The 14,431-nt window shown below is 41.6% G+C and overlaps 1 protein-coding gene across 4 annotated transcripts in view; it reads right to left on the reverse strand.

Moving 5' to 3' along the window:
* ktn1 (kinectin 1) overlaps window positions 1-11,611 on the reverse strand; it is a 30,406-nt gene extending 18,795 nt beyond the window's left edge. For all 4 annotated transcript variants that reach the window (XM_026933721.3, XM_026933723.3, XM_026933722.3 and 1 more), the window contains exons 1-12: window positions 11,453-11,611; window positions 5,413-6,038; window positions 3,430-3,615; window positions 3,028-3,186; window positions 2,695-2,825; window positions 2,480-2,593; window positions 2,092-2,232; window positions 933-1,039; window positions 642-786; window positions 441-537; window positions 179-366; window positions 29-97 (exon numbers count right to left, since the gene is read on the reverse strand). In XM_026933721.3, coding sequence (XP_026789522.3) covers window positions 29-97; window positions 179-366; window positions 441-537; window positions 642-786; window positions 933-1,039; window positions 2,092-2,232; window positions 2,480-2,593; window positions 2,695-2,825; window positions 3,028-3,186; window positions 3,430-3,615; window positions 5,413-6,037 — 1,962 coding nt within the window. In that variant the 5' untranslated portion in view covers window position 6,038; window positions 11,453-11,611. The remainder of the gene's footprint in view (window positions 1-28; window positions 98-178; window positions 367-440; window positions 538-641; window positions 787-932; window positions 1,040-2,091; window positions 2,233-2,479; window positions 2,594-2,694; window positions 2,826-3,027; window positions 3,187-3,429; window positions 3,616-5,412; window positions 6,039-11,452) is intronic.
* Window positions 11,612-14,431: the final 2,820 nt, after the last annotated feature.

The raw sequence follows: 14,431 nt of genomic DNA on the forward strand, positions 1-14,431 counted from the left end.
CTACACGATACAGTGATTATACAGTTACCTGAGAGGTAACCTGATGCTGAAGACTCTCAATTTGAACCTTGAGTGATTTGTTCTCAGTCATAAGGTCCTGCCAAAAAGGCAAAAATGCCAAAAATCAGCCACCACATTTTGATGTCATTAATTAATTAAAGAAGAATGTGCAAGGTACCTGCACTTGGGCCTGTAGCGAGTTGTCAGGCTGCAAGTTGTGCTGCGAGACCTCCAAAAGCTGCATGACCTTTTGCTCCACCTGCTCCTTGGATACCATGGTGTCAGTCAGACTGCTGTGGAGGGTCTGGATCTCCTTGTTTTTATTATTCATCTCGGTCTCTACCGCCAGCAGCTGACTCTGCAGCTCTGAGAAGGGATGATGTTGATAAGAGCCATGCATGTGTATGCATATATATGTAAAGCATAACAGCATAACATACCTTGTTTGGCAGCCTGCAGTTTTTCTCTCTCAGAGTTCACACTGTGCAAATAGCTCTGCAGTTCGTCCCAACGCCGCTTAGCATCCTGTAACTGGGCCTGATGGACAGTACATGTACAAGATTTTCAGAAAAAGATACAAAAAAGCATGTAGATTTGCAGTCAGTGCTGAAAAAGCAGAGTGTGTATGCTATTACTAGCACCTCGAGCTGCGACACGTTCTGCTTGTAGTTGACCTCCAGGCTCTTTCTCTGGAGTTCCTCCTGCTGTAGCTTGTTCTTGGTCTCCGCCAGGTCCTTCATCAGACTTGAACACTCAGAGCGCAGATTGTTCAGCTCAGTGTTTTGCCTGAAAATAAAGCACACAAGCACATGCAGTACAGAATGTGTACAAAATATGAAAGAGACAACAACTGAGGCATGGTCAAATGTATTAAATATTAATCTTGGGCCTCAACAGAATGATTTGGTATTTAAGTGGTTTCTAGGACTTACTTGTTGTCTATTGGGGTAGAGGCTGAGCTAACAGCATCACGAAAGATGTTGTTCTCTTTCTGCAGTCTGTTGATCTGCCCCTCCATCTGCTCTCTCATCGTCTGAAACTGAAGACGGATGCGAGTGTTGCAGGTAAAAATTCACCCAAAATGCTATACATGCATCATATGTCAAATTCAATGCAATGCGAGATAATGTCCATTAATAACTGAAGTGTAACTCAAAATACAGTAGTCAATGATATAACTAGGCATGAGTTCATATTTTCAAATATTTTATTATTAAAAAAAAAAAAAAAAAAATTCAGGTCCTGAAAATTCAAACTAGATTAAATTAGGAGTTTGAGTATCAATTTTAAATTGTACCTTACAGCCTAGTACACTGTGCATACACACACACTGCAGCAGATATAGGCTTACTCTTGTCATACATGACATATTTCCATATGCTGGAGTTGAAATATTATTTGAATATCACAGCTGAAAAATCAAATACTAATTTTGCCTGAAATGCCAATCCCTAACTGTTGTTTTGTCTAGAATACATAAATTATGATGACAGCCCATTACTGTCAGCATCAGCAGGATGTTATACCTTAACTGTGATTAGAATAACCACTGTGTTATATCCATGGTCATTTCTTGATCAGACTGGTCTGTAATCATAGTGGTGGTAAGCATACCTTATGTACATGGTTTTAAACTGTTACAGTTTCATGCTAGTATTACAAATAATGCACATGCATACAAAACAAATGAGGCTGTCCATATTAATGGAAAATTAATGTTTTAAAATTCAAAACAAGGCACAGCTTATGATGTTCACACATTAAACACACCCAACCAAACTGGTTAGACAGATGTTCAGACCATGCTTATATTTTTCACTAAACAAAACAGTAAAGGTCAACAAGATCTTGAAACAAGATTCACTTCAGGCATGGGGGATGTACATTGGGTTTTACAAGACAGCAGATCATGGTACTGTTGTCACTGGTAAACTTCACACCCCCCATACAACAGCACATTTGTCTGCTTGACAAATACTGCTGTCTATTCTCTTACCCTCCCCCTGCCTAAGAAACTACCACCACAACCTGCAACATCATAGTTATATCATTGTCTACTCCACATTCCTCCACTGGATCACTACTTCTCACCTTGATTTGCATGCTCTGAAGCTCCTGGTAGCTGCCCTGAGCCTTGGCCTGCATGACGCTCACCTCCTTCTCCATGGCAACCCGCTGTTCCCGCAGCATGGCTTCTGCACGGTTGCTCTTCTGCTTCTCGGCCTGCAACTCCTACACAAGACAACGTACAATGCAGCAAAATACATTTCAAAGGCTAGGTACACACCAGTAGACCGAGATAAAATAAATAATATTAATAGTATAATTATTTTCTAAATAATAATAACTATAGTAATAAAAAAAGATTTTAAAATACTAGAGAAAAAAATTGATACAGATCTTGTAGATTTAATTCCAGAAAATAACTGAAACTCTGCACCCATTATAACTTGTGGCAATGTATTTTGGTTTGTAGTACCTGGCTGAGCTGTTTGACTTTGTCCTTGGCGATGGAGGCTTCCTCCTGTAGGGTTGTGAGAAGACGGTCTTTCTCTGCCAGCTGCTGAGCTGAGGGCTCAAACTTAGTTGCAGACTGATGATAGAACAGAAGAGCATAAAGAACATGAGAAAGGAGGACTATGCAATGTCCACAGAATGTATACAAAATATAAACATTGTATAAACTTGTCTCACTTTATACCAGCTGTCCAAGGCATTGGGGCTCTTGTCACGGAGTAGAGAGACCACAGACACCACATCAGCATCAGACAACACCAGGCCACCCAGACTGGCCAGCAGCTCCTTCAGCTTCACACGGGAGTTCTCTGTGCACACACAAAGACTTTTTTAGTCTTTACGTTTTAGCCTACTTTTGACCAGCTTCATCACTTCAGCAATTATAGTCACACTTGGTTCTGAATATACTGAAGTCGTTACACATGAGTACAGCCCAAATCTTGTCTGATTAAGGAGACAAAGGGTTCAAACAGACAGCTACACAACCTAATTATTTCAGTGCTTGAGTACCTTTGTCAGTTTCGTTTTTCTGTTTCTTGCTTTGTTTGGTGGAAGCACGAGCCGGGGAAGGAGCAGCAACCTCATCGTTCTTGCTGCTCTGGTGGTTCGCTGGAGGGACAGAGTCAGTCTGGGTGGCAGGAGGAGCTGACTGGACCTGAGTCTCATTGACTACATGCACACACACATACACAAAATGTTTTGATTAAATTTTGGTTAAACAGACAATGCAAACACAAAAGCACTGGAAACCATAACAGAATCATCTGTAAAGGCAAGTGCCACTTCCTGAGTTTTTCCACTTTCACCCACTTGTCCAAATGTTTACATTTAAAACAGGTGTGTGTTTTCTCAAAATAAATAATTTTAGACCAGGCCGGTTCTTAACAGCTGTCAGAAGGAGCCATGTCTTACCTGCGACAGCAGCCTCCATCTTCTGTTTCTTGCTCTTTCTCCTGCCACTGCCAGTGGAGGTGGTGGGTCCAGGAGGAACGGCAACAGGAGCAGCTCCATCCTGTAGTTTGTGCTCTGCCAGCACAGGTTCCACCTTCTTCACCACAACAGGAGACTGGTCAGCCTTCACCTCAGCTGGAGGCTCTTCTGCAGCACACCATGGTAGAAAACATAATTATGCACTGGCCTGCACTGATTCCACTTTATACATAATTAAAACTTCACAGGCAGAAAGAAATACTGCCATTTTAACACAGATACCAAAACCTTAAGCACACTTTAGCAGTAAAGAAGAGTGTGTTTATTGGGTATTTGAAATTCTGATAAAACTAAGCTAAAATAGTTGAAATCAAGGAGGACAGCACTTGCCAAGTTTTTGCAAATTAGGAGGTTTGTGGATAGGACTTGTCCCTTCAGTGTGCTATAAATAAATATTTGATCTGATTAAGCAGATGAGGCAGAATGCTTGACCATGGACACTAATGAAAGTGACTATGAGCAGTGTTAGATGTGAGGAGGCTTAGAGGTTCAGCCACCCCCCACTGTCTCTTACTGCTGACACAAGCACATAAATTAGTACTTCAGTGCTTTCTGAAAAAGTACACTGCACATTTTACATTTAAAGGGTATGTTTCACTATACATTCACTATACTGTTACCTTTATCTGCTTTAACTACATCTGATGCGTCTTTTCCATCTCAAAAGCAGCAGATTTGATGTGATTACACTGGCAGCACCTTGAAGTATATTGCAACAAGAGCCCTTGACTTTCTGGGCTCCTGTGAGGAGGTGTGGTTTGGAGGCACATCCTCAAGATCAAAACAGCATAAGATCAAAAGCTTGGCCCCTTTACTTACACACACCCTAACACAGACACATGTCCAAACAAGCCAGCCACCACGACAGAATCTATGATCTTACTAACAGTATGACTTTCTAACCAGCTGCCTCTAAATCACATTACATTAATTAACTACACTTAACCACAGAAAGGACAAATTCTAATCAGGTTAAACAAAACAGCCAAGAAAATGGCAATGATAAGACAGGAAGTTAATCCCTGTCTTCTGCCTCAGGAGAAATCAGTGCGTGTAGCTTCTGCCTCAGGAGAAATCTTCCTCAGGAGAAATCAGTCAGAATGACAGTGCTGTTCAAATCTATACTGTATGACCAATAAACAGCATTATATGTGATTCTGTCTTGATAACATCAAAATAAGCTATGCTGAACAACTGTCTTCTGCTGCATTTTGAATGGAATGGCTTTATACAATTAATATATAATTACACACTATATATTTATTTACAAGCAATTTCTCTATATATGTCATTACATACGGTTAATATAAACAATATGTCCATGAACAGGTGATTAGTGGAGAAGATTTACATTTACTCATTTGGCAGACACTTTTACCCTGGGCAGAGGGTCTTGCTCAAGGGCCAAACAGTACTCTAGACTCTCAGCCACTGAGCCACCAATGCCCATTAATGTTTCTTTAATTATGTGATGTACAAACGCTTAATGCTTAAAGAGAGAGAGAGAGAGAGAGAGAGAGACAAAAGCTCAATTTGTCATCATACATCCCCTTAAACCAGATAGAATTAATGTGCTCGTCTTCCTTGAGAGGAATTGGTAAGCACAGAAATGGCTGTAAATGGCTGTAAGCTTGGACACGTCCTGTCCTGCATATTAAGGCTTTTTCAAAGTTGCATTACTGTTTATTGATATGAATAGTAAATAAAAGGCTTTCCAGTATTAATAAACTAGTAAGCTCTGTCATCACTGTACTTCTAATATCACACTGTTCTGATAATCCAAATAAATGGGTGGTGAGGCTTATTCTAGCATCCCATAATACTATTATAGACTTAAAACGTGCACTCCATCTGCTCTAAATGAGTGCACTTAATTCTACATCTCTCAGAGTAAAACCTGCTTACCAGTCTCACTCTTCTGTTTCTTAGCTTTCTTCTTGCCAGTAGTTTCAGCTGCAGCTGGAGGTGTAGCTTGCGCCTGTGGTGGGCTGGGCTGTTTGGTAAGGGGGAGGGGCTGCTCCTTACGGACAGCAGGCTTTGCACCATTGACTTCTGGTTTCTCAGTGGAGACAGGAGCAGGAGGAGGAGCAGCTGCTGCCACAGAAGCAGAAGTAGCAGCTTTTGATTTCTTCTCTTTCTTCTTCCTCTCTCTCACTCCTGTTGGTGGTTCTGACTGCACAGGGACAGAAACAGGCACTGGCACAGGCACCACCTCAAGGACCTCATCATTTGAGGTCGAGCTGGTGGCATCAACCAGATCAAATTCTCGTAGGTCTTCCTCTGATTCACCCCCTTTACCCCCACCACCTCCGCTTCCACTGATCTCCTTCTTCTTGTTCTTTTTTTTCTCGCTCTTTTTGCGGGCATCCGTCTTCACTGGTGGCAACTTCAGATCTCGTTTCTGGCGAGCCAGAACTTCATCGTAGGAGGTCTCTTTCATGAAGAGCCAGAAGAAGAGGAACATGAGGATGATGACCAATGATGGGGCCAAGATGAGGAGGTACTGTGAATCAGCCATGTCGATCACCATTCTGGAAAGCCAAAGAAAGGCAGCCAATAAGCAAACACAAAAGTACAGCTCACCAAAAAAAAAATCCAAATCCAGGACTATTCGTATCATGACAGAGTATGTGTGTCAGTTTCCCATTACATAATGCTACTTGTGAAAGTAGAAGAAGATTCTGTGGAAGTTAGAAGATGGTGACATGATAGGCATGAGCAGTAATACACTACACAAAATTTTTAAGAATGACCTTAAATGTAAAGTAGGCATATCTCATATTAAGGTATATTAAGAAATCGTGCCCATCTTAATGGCAGCATGAGCTCCCCAACCCAGCAAAGTGTGCCAATATTTTAATCTTTAATAAAAATACACAATGCCAGTCAGAATTTAACATACAACATTAAAATACAACAAAAACATCAGGACTCAATCTCAAATGGTGTTCTACACAAAGGGCACTACATAGAGTGTACAGTTCTATTAGGTTTTAACCTATGTAGTGCACAAACACATAGGAAGACATTTGGGATTCAACCTAACAGAAGACTGTGCTTGGATCACAGAAATGGAAAACCAGGCTAAAGAGCAACACGAAAACATCACTGTGGGAAAATGTGGGGAAAAAAAAAAAAACAAATCTGAAAGTATAGTACATCATTAAACTGTGATGTCCAAAAGTACATTTAAAAAGGAGAAAGACTACTAAACATTGGAAGAAGAAAAGTAATTCCAGCAAGATTTAGTAATGACTGCATTTGCACACTCAGTGATCTGCACTATTTTTAGCTCCATTGGTATGCCCTGGCTTGGCATTCAGCACAACTACTGCACAGGTGGCCCGGAAATAGTGACAAAATGCAGAATCATGGTTAATTTGCCAAGTCAAGCCATGTCCAGTGGAAAAGCAGTTATAGTGGCGTTCATCTATTCTGTCCCACACTGAAACACTCAAAGGAGCTCTGTTGCTTCATTAGAGCAAAAGCACGCTTGTCAGGTATCTGTGAAATAACTCAGTTGTAAATATCTGTCATTATCAACCAAGGGTTTTTAGAGGAGCTAAACATCTGCTTTATTTCAACTATTTCCTATATTGCGACTGCCACCCAAAAGTTTGTGAACATCTTGTTTTAACATTTTTGGCTAAACTTCAAGAAAACCAATCTAAAAAGTTACCCCTCTTGAAACCGAGTTATACACTTTTCTCTTTAAAGTTCAAACTGGGCCAAGATTAAAAAAGCAGCACTCAAATGGAAAAAGAAAAAATGAAAAAGAGAAAAAGCACTGCTTTGCTGGATCAAAATGACAGCATGATGCTTTAGCATTCTTTGGATAAATAAGTATTCTTAGCTTCCTGAATGGGTTTTACTTGGAAACCTCTCTGACTGGAAAACACAATGTTCTACATAAGAGCTCCTCCTCCACATGGACAAACCAAAGAATTAGTCCAACTTTTTTTCCCCACTAAGAGTCTGATTCTGCCATGGAATGTTTTAAGGAAATATCCAAAAGAATTTTGCCACAGGTTGATCCATCTGGCAGTCCCACTATAACGGCTGTCATAAACACTTTCAAAAGGGTTGCCTAAGAAGCAAACAAAAACAGATGTGTTTAATTTATCAGTGTGTGTAGCTTATCAGTACCATGCTGTGTTCACCCCTAAAGACTTAACACTGGACATGGAAAGAATCCTTAAAAAAATAACTCTTTTAAATAAAAAAAATAAAATAAAATAAATGACTATTCTCTATACAGCTGTAACACAAGGCTTTAGGACAAAAATAACAATGCCACTGAAATGTTTTGGTTTAGTAATTGTGTAGTGATGAGCTAGAAAAGCACATCCTGTGTAGCCTACCCAGTATACCCACTGCAGGAAATCTGGACAATGTTATTAACCTAATAATAGGAATAGGAATAATTTTCCATTGCAGAACCTCTAGTTAGGACACTGGTGGTGAACTAACCACATGCATGACTCTACTGCTCTTTTTATCCTGTTTAAACATCACCTTCTCCAACAGTGTAGTGTTAAACCAGTATCAATTTTCTTTCATGTAAGAAAATTCCACACGTAGCTGCAAGACCACCAAGAATCAAAAAGCCAACTAAACTGGTTAAATACCAAAAAAAAAAAAAAAAGTGGAATGAAAGAGCATATACCACAGCACTGCTAGATTCTTGAACCTGACTGGTCCAAAGCTGTTGATTAATTTTTTATAACAGCAACTCAGTCAGTAGTGCTGGCTGTAATTCATATCTCAGGTTTATATTAATGTGCTGGTTCTAATATGTTTTCTAAGTCAACTACCCATTCACACGGACTTATATGGTGGACAATCTTCATAATCTAAGACTAATAAGACATTTAACAAAAAAAAAATTAATTTATTGACATGACAATTTTCTGTAAGGAGATTAGAGTTTATTTAAGATTTATGGAAGGAGCCTCAAGTGTCAGCACTTTGTAACGGTCAGTAAGTTTTCCACCATGAGAGAGTTTTCAGGACAGAGGACTTTGCACTTGTAGATTTCTCTGTAACAAGACAAACTACTTTTTTGTCTCATTAACTTTAGTAGAGAGAGAAAGTGAGGCTGGTGAAGGAATGACAGCTTATAACTGCTACAACATAACTGATGATAGCAACCCACTTTGTCACAGACGTTCCAAAATTAAATTGGAATATAAACAGTTAAAAAGCATGACATTGACAGATTGCTGTGGAATTTAAAAAAAAAAAATTCAGGATGTGCCATTATTGGAAAATAATCAACTTCGGGTTTGTAATTGCCGCATCACACCACTAGCACAGTCCACCAGGATGTGCTGATGGATAAATTATATACTTACAGTATATTATTATATACTTCCAGTATATAATAATATTTAGCCTACAGTAATATATTAGCCTGACTAACCTACTCGAATGACATAATCATACAAGCTCCAAAGTGAGCACACTTCCTCCAGTCCAAAGTGCAGTGATCTCTATAGACATGGGTGTGATGCCGTACTCACGTACTTTCTGCTCTGAACTCTGAATCCCTGTTACACAGTCTCAGTAGTGTGGAACAAAGTGGCTGCTTGAACTTTGGACTGCCAAGCACATGGCAGAATCCTTATTTACATGCGATGCTTCAGAGAGCAGGATGCACCTATGCTGTTAGGGTGCCTGTGGCATGGAAATGAGGCAGGAAAACAATGATCTCGGTTGACTGGCTGCTTGGAATCCCGACACTTTGCAAGGCCTGCCTGGTCTGGTAAAACACGTAGACACCTTCAACAACACTGACATGGAAAACCCTTCTGGGACTGTTCCACATCAGATCTTTCACTGTATAACCAAAAGGACAGGCTTTATTTAAGAAGCCTATCAAACTGAGATTAAATATGAAAAAAATAAATAAATAAATAAATAATTTAAAAAAAAAAATCCCACTTTGGCAAAAGAAAGCAAGGCCAGAATGGGGGTCAAGCTGGCATATACAGATGCGTTGGGGTTTATGAACTTTACTTCCCATGTGAATAAAATAATAAATCAAAGTCTCCATCTTTCTATCTCATGAGAATAAATGAATATTTTATTACTTATTCGCAAGGGTTTTGCTGAGATTGGTGCACTTGAAATATACCTTTTCACTCAACTATAACTGCAAAGCACATTTCAGAGAGGTGATATAAATAATATCGAAATCATTTTAATTTAAATAATCACAGAAGAGGACCTACAGAGCAACTGTAAAGCCAACAAAGAAACATTATGTGTGCACTTCAGGGAACAAATCAGATATTCTGCAAATGCAACTTTATACATAATTACATGGTGTCACATTTTAGTGCGTCCTTGGTCTCTTCGTGTTTGCTACTTCCTGTCTAAAAACCTGGACACACCACTGCTGGCTATTAATTAATAAAAGCCTGTGCATAGTTTTGTAACATGTTACACAATTTACTCTGAAGGCAAACATCAGAAACAGGAACACACACTTGCGGCAGCCCTTAGCTCCACCTACACAGCTACACACACACACACACCTCACTAGTTTCCTTTAGATGGAGTTTACACTCACAGGAAGAGTGCATGAAGTAATGTATTCTTTATGGCCAGGCCTGACTAAACACAATGGACAATTCAAGCAATAGTAATGTTGTTATTCAGAGAACTGGACAGACATGGCCATGACTTTCACTCCCAAGACTTTTCCCAAGTATGTAGACTGTGAGAAGTGCACAACATGCAGACGCTATTAAAAGCTACACATCACAGTTAGTGAGCTAATCCGAGTTTATTTATAACACAGAAAACCTGACACAATCTAGGACCACGGTGTGATGCAGGAATCATCACATGGCAGGGGGTCAGTGAGTGTTTAAAAGAAAAGACGTATCCAAACCTACCATTATCAAAGTTATAATATTTATTACTGAATATTTATAGAGTTTTTATACAGTGGTTGAATTTGGTTGAACAAAAACCTTTATAATTGAGGGGGTCTCTTGATATATCTTGATATTTTACAGTTAAAGGGATCCCTGGCTGTAAAAGATTGAGAAGCTCTGCTCTAGGACAAACTTGACGAATGTACAGTTCATTTCCAGACGACTTGGTTATACACTTAACCGTGTGAAACTATTAGGAAGCGTCAGAGGAAGGCTGATCACGTGACAGGGATTTACATTCGAGTAAATCACAGACACCTTCTCTCTCTCTCTCTCACACACACACACACACACACACACACAAGGCTAGTGGCACGATCAACTCCTACTCACATAATCACTGACCGAGCCTATCTCAAGAAAAGGGCTAGTAATGTCACTTCCTCGTTTAGACTTTAACAAGGCGATCACTAAAAGGGAGTTCCAGAGATCAGACCGCATTTGATACGACACACACCCCTACAGCCGCAGTAATACATTCTTATACATGTATTATATATATATACACACACATATACATATATATATTGCGCCAGTACTGTGGTTCACAGCGTGTGCATTCAGAATGAAAGTGTGCGCGTGCAGCTAGCTAGAGGAGGCTAGCTCCTGTTAGCAAAGTGCACGTCTCAAGACGTGAGCTGTCGGTCGCTTTAACGTGACAGTGTGGTTTCGGTTCCAAATCTTACACTAAATTATTACTCCAAAATACAGTTGTCCACTCTCTAAAGTCCAGTGTGAAGCCAGCATTATCATAACTGAAGTGTGGTGGTGACGGTGTCGCTGCTCGGTCCGTTGTGACACAGCATATGGAGAGTCAGCAGCTCAGGCAGGCGCGGGGCCTGTGTGCACGAGCTCCACTACAGCAGCTCCACTACAGCCGCCTCTCTACAGCCGCTCACTGAGCTGAGCTCCGGGCATGGGGAGAAATCCCCTAATCTCTCCACCACCACCACACCCGCTGTGCCCAGTACAACACAATTACACATGAAACGCATACATACCTGTTGTGATATAGCAGACAGAGCTAATTGCGGCTGGAATGAAATGGTGCTTCTTTCGTAGAGCCCGATGGACAGCAGCACCGAGCCGGTAGCTAGCAGCGATTCTACCCTGTTCCGATGCGCGGGGGCGGGTCACAAGCCCTGCTGCGCACAACACAAGGAGCAATGAACACGTCCCCCACCCGTATTCTGACAAACCCCTCCTCCTAAACTAGTAATATGTCCTACTATTGGACAGTATCAAGGGGGTAAAATTACCAACCAATCATACCACAAAAGATCTGTTCCTGCTCACCAATCCTGAGACGGGAGGCGGGCTTGTCGTGGTAGACGTGGGAAGGAGCGCTAATGAGCTCCGTACGTTTTAAAGGGCGCAGCTATTCGCGTTGTGGGCGGGGACAGGACGTGATCTCGCGATAAGTGACTGCAACGCTGTCTGTACGCATGAAAGTCTATTTCCGCCACGTTTATGGTAGCAGTAGTTGAAGTATAATTATGACATTATTTCAACGTTCTGATTTATTATCTCAATTTGTCATACTATCTCAAAAGTTAGAATTATTTAATCCATTAAATTATTAATCTAAAAATAAAAGATTTCTGACTTACCTCATAGCATTAGCCATAACGTTAAAACCAGCTGCCTAACATTGCGTAGGTCCCCTTTGTGCCTCCAAAACAACTCTGACACATCAAGGCATGGACTCCACAAGACCTCTGAAGGTGTGCTGTGGTATCTGGCACCAAGACGTTAGCAGCAGATCCTGTAAGTTGCGAGGTGGGGCCTCCATGGATCAGACATGTTTGTCCAGCACATCCCACAGATGCTCGATCGGATTGAGATCTGAACTCTTTGAACTCTTTGTCATGTTCCTCAAATCATTCCTGAACAATTTTTGCAGTGTGGCAGGGCACATTATCCTGCTGAAAGAGGCCATGAATGCCAGGACCCAAGGTTTCCCAGCAGAACATTGCTCAGAGCATCACACTTCCTCCACCAGCTTGCCTTCTTCCCATAGTGCATCCTTGTGCCATCTCTTCCCCAGTGACGCACATGCCCCCGGCCATGATGTAAAAGAAAATGTGATTCATCGGACCAGGCCACGTTCTTCCAATTCAATTCAATTCATTTTTATTTGTATAGCGCTTTTTACAAAGGTCATTGTCTCAAAGCAGCTTTACACAAACAAAAGTAAAGTGAAGTGTGTGTATGTGCCGTCTCTGATGAGCAAGCAGGGCGACGGTGGCAAGGAAAAACTCCCTGAGATGGTGATAGGAAGAAACCTTGAGAGGAACCAGGCTCAACAGAGAACCCATCCTCATATGGGTTTACACTGTAGTGTGCGTGTGTGTGAGCACAATGTGTGTTGGTGTAGTCCATGGAAAACAGCTGAAGCGTTTTCGTGGCAGTATGAAGCATTGCCGGTGGACAGGTCCAGAGTGAAGGGGGGGAGGTCTGGATCACCGGCAGCTCAGGAGTGTAGCTCGGCAGAAGGAGAAGGAAAGTGGTTAGGTACACTCACAGTCACCGTGTGGAGATAAAACTCAACATCCACGAGTCCCCCAGATCTACTCCTTTGATAAAAACACTAGTCGCTAAATGCTAGGTTAAATAAATAAGTCTTCAACCTCGACTTAAACACTGAGACCGTGTCTGCTTCACGTACATTAACTGGGAGACTATTCCATAATTTTGGGGCTTGGTAAGAGAAAGCTCTGCCCCCTGCCGTGGTTTTGGCAATGCGTGGTACTGATAGACAGCCTGCATCCTTTGAGCGAAGTAGGCGCGGCGGAACGTAAGGTACTAGCATATCGCTTAAATACTGCAGAGCGAGACCGTTTAATGCTTTATAGGTTAGGAGTAATGTTTTAAAATCGATGCGGAATCTTACTGGGAGCCAGTGTAATGTAGATAAGACTGGCGTGATATGCTCATACTTCCTAGTCCTAGTCAGGACCCTCGCTGCTGCGTTCTGAACTATCTGAAGCTTATTTATGCATCTAGACGAGCATCCAGATAGTAAAGCATTACAGTAATCTAATCTGGACGTGATAAATGCATGGACTAGTTTTTCAGCATCACTTAGCGAAAGTATATTTCTAATCTTAGCAATATTTCTGAGGTGGAAAAATGCTAACCTCAGATGCTCCATGCTCCATGGTCCAGTTCTGATGCTCACATGCCCATTGTAGGCACTTTCAGCGGTGGACAGGGGTCAGCATGGGCACTCAGACTGGTCTGCAGCTACACAGTCCCATACGCAGCAAGCTGTGATGCACTGTGTGTTCTGACACCTTTCTGTCATAGCCAACATTAACTTTTTCAGCAGTTTGTGCTACAGTAGCTCTTCTGTGGGATCGAACCAGACGGACTAGCCTTCACTCCCCACGCGCATCAGTGAGCCATGAGTGCCCATGACCCTGTCACCGGTTCACCAGTTGTCCTTCCTTGGACCACTTTTGGTAGGTACTAACCACTGCATACCGGAAACACCCCACAAGGCCTGCTGTTTTGCAGATGCTCTGACCCAGTCATCTAGCCATCACAATTTGGCCTCACTCAGATCCTTACACTTGCCGATTTTTCCTGCTTCCAACACATCAAGTGTGGTGGGTGACATGGTGGCACAGTGGGTTGCAATGCTGCTGCTTCACAGCTCCGGGGTCCTGGGTTCAGCTTGAGCTTGGATTACTGTCTTTGCAGGGTTTTGCATGTCCCATGTGGGGTGAATTGTCACGGCTTGTGGGACAAGTGCCAGACCCACCGCAAACTCAACCAGGGTACTGGAGCTAAAAACATTCCTCTCATACTGTTTAAGCATCCTACAATAAGCATTGACTACGAAACTCAAAACTGCATGCATTTTATCGTCTATCACTACTTTTCATAAGCGCTATTATTATACATATATTAAAAATATGCTGGATGTTGCACTTTTAAGGCAATCAGAAGTTATTTATTTAGTTGCACATTGCCAT

The sequence above is a fragment of the Pangasianodon hypophthalmus genome, chromosome 10 (genome assembly GCF_027358585.1).
Source record: "Pangasianodon hypophthalmus isolate fPanHyp1 chromosome 10, fPanHyp1.pri, whole genome shotgun sequence".
NCBI lineage: Eukaryota > Metazoa > Chordata > Actinopteri > Siluriformes > Pangasiidae > Pangasianodon > Pangasianodon hypophthalmus.